At 33.3% G+C, this 7,037-nt stretch overlaps 1 protein-coding gene across 1 annotated transcript in view; it reads left to right on the top strand.

Annotated features, from left to right (window-relative positions):
* The first annotated feature begins 2,816 nt into the window (after positions 1–2,816).
* Positions 2,817–7,037, top strand: part of LOC107665909 (uncharacterized) — an 18,334-nt gene continuing 14,113 nt past the window's right edge. The window contains exons 1-2 of the mRNA XM_016456973.1: positions 2,817–3,202; positions 6,595–6,721. Coding sequence (XP_016312459.1) covers positions 3,160–3,202; positions 6,595–6,721 — 170 coding nt within the window. The 5' untranslated portion in view covers positions 2,817–3,159. The remainder of the gene's footprint in view (positions 3,203–6,594; positions 6,722–7,037) is intronic.

Here is a 7,037-nt window from a genome sequence, read left to right as displayed (position 1 = left end):
AAATAAAGTAAAATAAAATAAAAATAGTAATTCAAAACTAGTATCTCAGTAGTAAACTGATGCTGTGGGTTGTCTGTGATCTGTGGTTCAGGCCCGGTTAGCACGTGTGAGACCGTGAGGTCAAACTTGTCCTCTAATTATCACAGAGACACCGGTGAGCATCTGCAAGCGCTCGTCTCTTCTCCAGTGCTCAGTTTCCATGGGATACGAGCGTCCGGCTCTGTGCGCTATTGATCCAGCTGTCAGTGCGCTGTAATTAGTTTCCTTTCTTCCATGGAGACGAAGAACACCTTGTGCTTTATAGCTGTGTGATTCTGATAATGGTGTGTCTCTCTCATTTATGGCTGAAGTTTGAAGTCGGTTCACACACAGACTGATCCCCAAATGACACTTTTGCAGGCCTGAAGGGCATTGTGGGAATGAGGAATGCGTTATCCGTAGGGATGCTCGAATGAAAGTGAACAGTGTGATTGCTTGACAAACACCAGGCTGTTGGTGAAGTAGAAGGATGTTAGTTATTTCCAGTATGATCATGACATCACAGGTGGCTGAATTCATGATTCATTCTGAAACCTGAGCTAATCTATGAACTGCTTTACATGGAAATTCAGTTGCTAATTGCACTAATTCCACAATTGCTCTAAATAGTATGAGGGTGAATCTCACAAAACATGCAGAGCATATTTCACTCCAATATCAACAGGGAAAAAACACATTTACAACACATTTCTATTTCAAATTATGTTTTGTTCAATTGCTAAGTGATTCATAAAGTTTAAAAGTAAAAAATTGCTTCGTATTATTGCAGCAATGATAATCTTTGAGAATCACCACTGATAGAAAATAAAAATTACAAAACAAAATATCCAAAGTAAAGCAAAGCTGCTTAATTTTCATGTCAAAATGAATGAATAACTAAATAGAATTAAAAGTAATACAATTTTAAGCAGCAAAAACTATTTTCAACATTGATAATAAGAACCGTTATTATTAACTAAGCGTCAAAATCAGCATATTAAAATGATTTCTGAAAAATCATGTGACACTTGAATTTTACTTTGCAATTTAACTAAGCTAATTATTTTACATTGTAGTAATGAGTGAGGGGCTTTTTTTTTTGCATTCTATAACATTTGAATTGAAGTAATTAATTGTCATAACGTCATAAAAATGTTCCTTTTCTTTAAGCATTTGATATGAGGCTTAAATTCTTTTAAATTCTTTTAAGGCTTGGGAAAACAACTTGTACTTGGAATGTTGTATTTTGTGTGTGTGTGTGTGTGTGTGTGTGTGTGTGCGTGCGTGCGTGCGTGTGCGCGTGTGTGTGTTTCTTCCTTTTCTTTTCTTTTTTTCCTAATTGTGTTTTTTATGGTTAGGCTCCACTCCAGTCCAGACGTTTATCATTGTAAAAATAAGCTTAAAATTATAAATACAATTATGTTTTTTATTGTAGTTATAATATTATATATACAGTATATATCCAAAACCAAAATAATCTTGAAGTGCACCATATTCCTATGAATTCTGTCTCATCACTGAGAGTGTCACATTATTTTCCGCTCACTGTATGGACTTTAGCTGTTATCCTCACTATCTGTTAGAGATTAACACTTATAGTGATTTTTTTTATGGAATAGCTTGCAGAAAATATCTGGCTCACAGATCTCAGTGAAAAGGTGTCGTAAGGAATCACATGTGTCTTTGTGAAAGAACTCAACTCAACAGCAAATAAGAGCTGGAATAATGCTATTATTTAGTCAGACATGTTAACTGACATGTCTAAAGCCTGAAACATATGTAGGTGTTGCTAAATGTTTCTAGCTCTTGCTTTCTTGTGTTGTTGTGTTCTGAAAGCATTTTTTGCATTATGCTGCAATGGTCAGTATGGCGTACATGCGCATAAATGGTCTTCTGTGGTCAATGTTTTTTTTTGTTTTTTTAGGTTTAATAGGTTTTAATTGTCTTAATTGGGTTCCAAAACCACTGTACAATGGAAAATATAAAAATAAAAAATAATTCAAAATATCCATTAAAAAAAACAATAGTATCTCAATGACACTAAAATAACATTATATTTTTTTATCATATTTCATATTTTTATTTTGGCGGCTTAATGTGAGGGAAATTCTACATGTAAACAAAAAAAATTATATTTATTTTTAAAAATATTTTTAAATTATTTAAAATATTTAAATAAAATAATTTTTTTAAATCTGCTCATTAATATATTGATAATTGATTATAACCATTTCCTATTATTTTATACAAAAAATAATAATAATAGTAGACTCACTTTTAATTAAGGGTTTCATCTTCAGAAAACTTTTTTTTTTTTTTTACTTTCAGTTCTATATGTGATCAAATGAAAAGTGAAAGGCTTTTTAAAAGACAGCCTCAATAACAGGTCTTGACTTGTTTGGTCCCACTCTGTATTCACATTTGTTTCTTCCCTTTTTTATGTGTAAATAACGTAAAGTCCTGTGCACTGATAGACATGCAAATATGTTTAATGCTAGACCAACAAGTGCTCATGAAAATCACAGATCAAAATGATCAGAGCCAAATAATGTGAGTTTTCTGTGGAAATGAAGGTTCAGCGTTTGTTTGCTTTGGTTTGTCAGTCACAGATTATGTTCCACGTGATGTTGTAAAATAATTATGTTTTGCGTCATTATAGGTAATATCTAGTGCATCACATGCCAGCCGAATCCACTCACGTCCCGCCCAAAGGCGTTCTTCAATTCTCCCGCATCTTTCTGAGAAGTACTTCATTTCCAGTTTCAGTTTTTCAACAGATAAAACCTGAAATTCGAGATGTGTGTGTGGTGAGGATCCTCTATAGACGGCCCTAATGGGTGGAGGCCAACAGCAGAAAACAGGAAGGTGCTGATAGGATGCTCCAAAGTTCACCGGCACACCTGAGGAGCGCTAGATCTTCCTCCAGATCAACTGCAGGTGGACAGCCGGGGAAGGACTCTGTCATTGCACAAATGAAAGCGATCGAAGAATGTCCCAGCGTACAACTTAATGTGATTTTTCTCATTTGTGGATATGAGGTTTCTAGGAAGTGTCTTGTGGAAATAATGAGAGGACTGTGTCTCTGACCGCTGGATCATTATTTGAAGCTTCTCAGTTGGAGATATTGTTACTCGTCTGGATATGTGGCCTCTGAGTGTTGCTATTTTTTTGCTCTACTTTGCAGGTGAGTAATAAGAATCCACTGTATTTCTTAAAAATATATTCTATTTTTAATTAAAAATAAATAAATAAAAAAGTACTTAAAACAATTAAGTTTTTTGTTAATTATTTTTTATTTATTGTATTTTTTATTATTCTTTTAATTTAAAAAATATTTATTTATTTATCTATCTATCTATTTATTTATTTATTTATTCATTTATTTCAAAATAACAATGAAATCTGCTGTTTCCTTGTGTGTTTTTTAAATTGAGAAAATGTACAGGCCATAAATATTTTTCTTACTGACCACGAAACTGTATTTTCCATTGTATTTCTTTAAAAAATATGTTATTTATATATTTTTAAAAATTAAAAGTATATAAATAATAAAGTTTTACTTTATTTATTTTTTATTATTATTATTATTATCATTATTATTATTAATTTTCAAAATTACAGTGAAATATGTTTGTCCTTGTTTGTTTGTGACAATCAGCCAAGGTTATTATAATTAACTAAAACATTTAAAGCATGAAACTAAAAAAATAATTTCAGTCAGTATAAATAAAATATTTAAAAAAAAATTGAAAACCGCTAGCTGCCAAGGCAACATTTCTAATTTTTACTTAGTTTAACTTGATGACTAAAATAATATTAAACTATATTAATGACTAAAATAATAAAAATTAAATAAAAAATAATAAAATACATAGACATATTTAAAAAAAAATAATTTACTAAACCTCAAAATTAAAATAAACAGAAAATATAAAAATAAAAATGAATTAAAATTCTTAATAAAAAACATCATCTCAATGACACTAAAGTGCTATTTAACTGAAAATTAATATGAGATGCCAGTGTGTGATTTGCTTGTGTCACGTCAGGCCGTACTAGATACGATCCGGTCTAAACTACTTCAGTTTACACCATGCATTATGTTTCCATTTATAATCAAATTACACTCCACCTGACAACCTATTGTCTTCACATTTTCTGTGAGTGTTCATCCGTAGAGGTCAATCTCTTTACATGAGCAAGACTTTCTGCAAAATCCTGCTGGTGTATCTAAAGCCGTTTCAAAACGTGCAGAGATTATTCATCCAGGCTCATGATCGATGGAGAACAATGTGGATCATCATCTCGCTGTCAGAAGCTCGTCAAACTCTGACCATCGACTGCTGCAACTAGAAAAGGAAAGTTGGTCAAGAAGAAAGTTTGAAAAAGCCCTGAGGTTTAAAGGTTATATATTTATTGATTCGTATCAAACAGCCTGAAGAACTTGAGCGGGTTTGTGGATGCCGCTTAGAAGCATGTTGTTTCCTCTCCTGGTAGAGTGTCGAACGATAATCTGAAGAGGCAAGCGCTTGAAACTCAGAGGAGCTTCTGTCTGTGTGTGTTATAGTGTGTTATCAAACACTAAGCTCCAGTCCTCGATTCTGATTGGTCAGCAGCTGTGTTTTATTCATGATAAAGCCCAATGGTTGTGTGTATCACTGTGCAACACCCTTAGCAACAACATAAACAATCAATATATAGCCTTAAAACTGTTCCATGCATTATGTATTTCAGCAAATTAACTGTTTGTTATTTTATTTAATGAAGTATGAGTGAACCCTGCTGGTGTTATGTTGCATCATTCACCTGTAGTTTTGAGGCCAAGCCTTTTCCCGGATGGGCGATACCTCTTATTTTATTTTCAATCCGATACCGGTATTTCATCGATACCGATACCGATACCTCTAACCTAAACCGATCTTTTAAATCATTAAAATAATAAAATCAGTAATTATACTCCCTTAACATTATATTTGAAAGCCATGTTTATGTTTTAACATTTCATAGGCCTTTGTTTTTGTTTACACCGTCAGAAATAAAATGTACTAAATTTGTATTTTAGCTCTTTATTGGTGCACCTTTTCTATTCATACAAGGGAGCATATTAATACCATACAAGTATGCACTCTTTAAGGGTAGATAAGATACAAAGGTGTACTTTTGAGGGTACCTCATGAAAAATAACCATGGTGTTACAGAAGTACTGAAATGTATTATTATTATTATTATTACCATGGTTTTACTATAAATATTATGGTTAAAATAATGTTCCTGTATTGGCAACCGTGGTAATTTTGTGGCTACTGCAGTTTTACTACAAATACTGTGGTAAACTGTGGTTAGTGTAGTAAAACCTTGGTTAATTTTTGTAAAAGGCTGCCAGGCTGTTGTAGCCCTAAAGGTGAAACTGTAGCACGTTTTTTCTGACAGATTGATAAACAGCAGTTACGGAACAGAACACAATCCATTTGAACTTTTAACAAGCAGTTTAAATACATTTACTTGCACAAACCAGCCTAATTAAAGTAAATATTACATGTACACTATACAGTTCAAAAGTTTGGGTCAGTAAGATCGTGTAATGTTTTTGAAAGAAGTCTCTAACCATGCTAACCAAGGCTGCGCTTATTTGAACAAAAATGCAGTAAAAACAGCAATATTATGAAATATAACAATTCAAAATAACTATTTTCGATTTTAATATATTTTAAAATGTAATTTGCATTAAAATGCATTTTCAGCATCATTACTCCAGTCTTCAGTGTCACATGATCTTCAGAAATCATTCTAATATGCTGATTTGCTGCTCAAGAAACATTTCTGATTATTATCAGTGTTGAAAACAGTCGTGCTGATTCATATTTGTGTGGAAACCGTAATACATTTTTCAGAATCTGATGAACAAAGTTCAAAATAACAGCATTTTATATCAATTTAATGCATCCTTGCTGAATAAAAGTACTAATTTCCTTTTTAAAATTGCATTGACGTCAACATTTTGAGCAGTTCAATTTGTTTCTTGTGAAGTAACTCTCGATTGTTTCTCTGTCATCTGACAAGCACTGATCTGGGCTTTGTTTCACAAATGCATCGTGAGCCTAAGCTGATCGCAGAAGCCAGTGCTGGCAATGATTTCTTAAGATCTAGTCTACTTAAGCTTCTGAAGCGAAGCTTCTGAGCGAAGCGTCAGCAGCGAATGCTATTTTTTTAGCGGAAGGATGGCATTTATTGAATTTACTTCAAAAAAGTAACATATCAATGCATACATTTTTGGTTTTAATATTTGTATTGTGTAACTGTTTCATAAAAGCAATACGGTACTCGAGGCGTGCTGTATTGTGAATTCGTTTTAGACAAAAGACATTTATTCCAGAACATCATTAACTGATTTATATATAGATGGTCTGGTAAAGAGCTTTTAGACTCGAAACGTCACCTGTGATGAGAACATAATTAAATATTTTTCTACTTTTGGAGCTGTGCCAATTTTCCTGTTTTATATATAGATGGTCACAACACAATGGAAGATGTTCACAGACCTGTAGAACCATCTCACTTTATTGTTCTGGTTTGCAGGTTGCTGGGCTCAGAGCTGTAATCGGACGAAGGCTTATTTTGAGTCCTGGAATTTCTTCAGCATTCTCCATTGGGACCCTGTTGATGTTCCTGGTCAAACGCTTCTCTACAGCGTCCAGTTCAACCTGTGAGTGACAGAGACCAGAGCAAAACATGGCTGGACCTTTGCTTTCGCCTTTCTTAGAAATGTGTCCAGTACAGATCTCTCTTATGCTACTGATTTTGCTGCTATATGCTAGGTATGATTGCGCAGAGAAGGAGATTTATAATTATATTATCATATTAATATATTGAGGGCATATTGTTACTATCACACACACACACACACACACACACACATGTCTGGTCAGCTATCCTTGTGGAGACTCTCCATAGGCATAATGGTTTTTCTACTGTACAAACTGTATTTTCTATTGCCCTACACCTAAACCTACCCCTCACAG

The sequence above is a fragment of the Sinocyclocheilus anshuiensis genome, unplaced genomic scaffold (genome assembly GCF_001515605.1).
Source record: "Sinocyclocheilus anshuiensis isolate Anshui unplaced genomic scaffold, SAMN03320099.WGS_v1.1 scaffold992, whole genome shotgun sequence".
Lineage (NCBI taxonomy): Eukaryota > Metazoa > Chordata > Actinopteri > Cypriniformes > Cyprinidae > Sinocyclocheilus > Sinocyclocheilus anshuiensis.
Note: the sequence above shows the minus strand (reverse complement) of the source record. Positions and strands in the feature narration are given on the sequence as shown.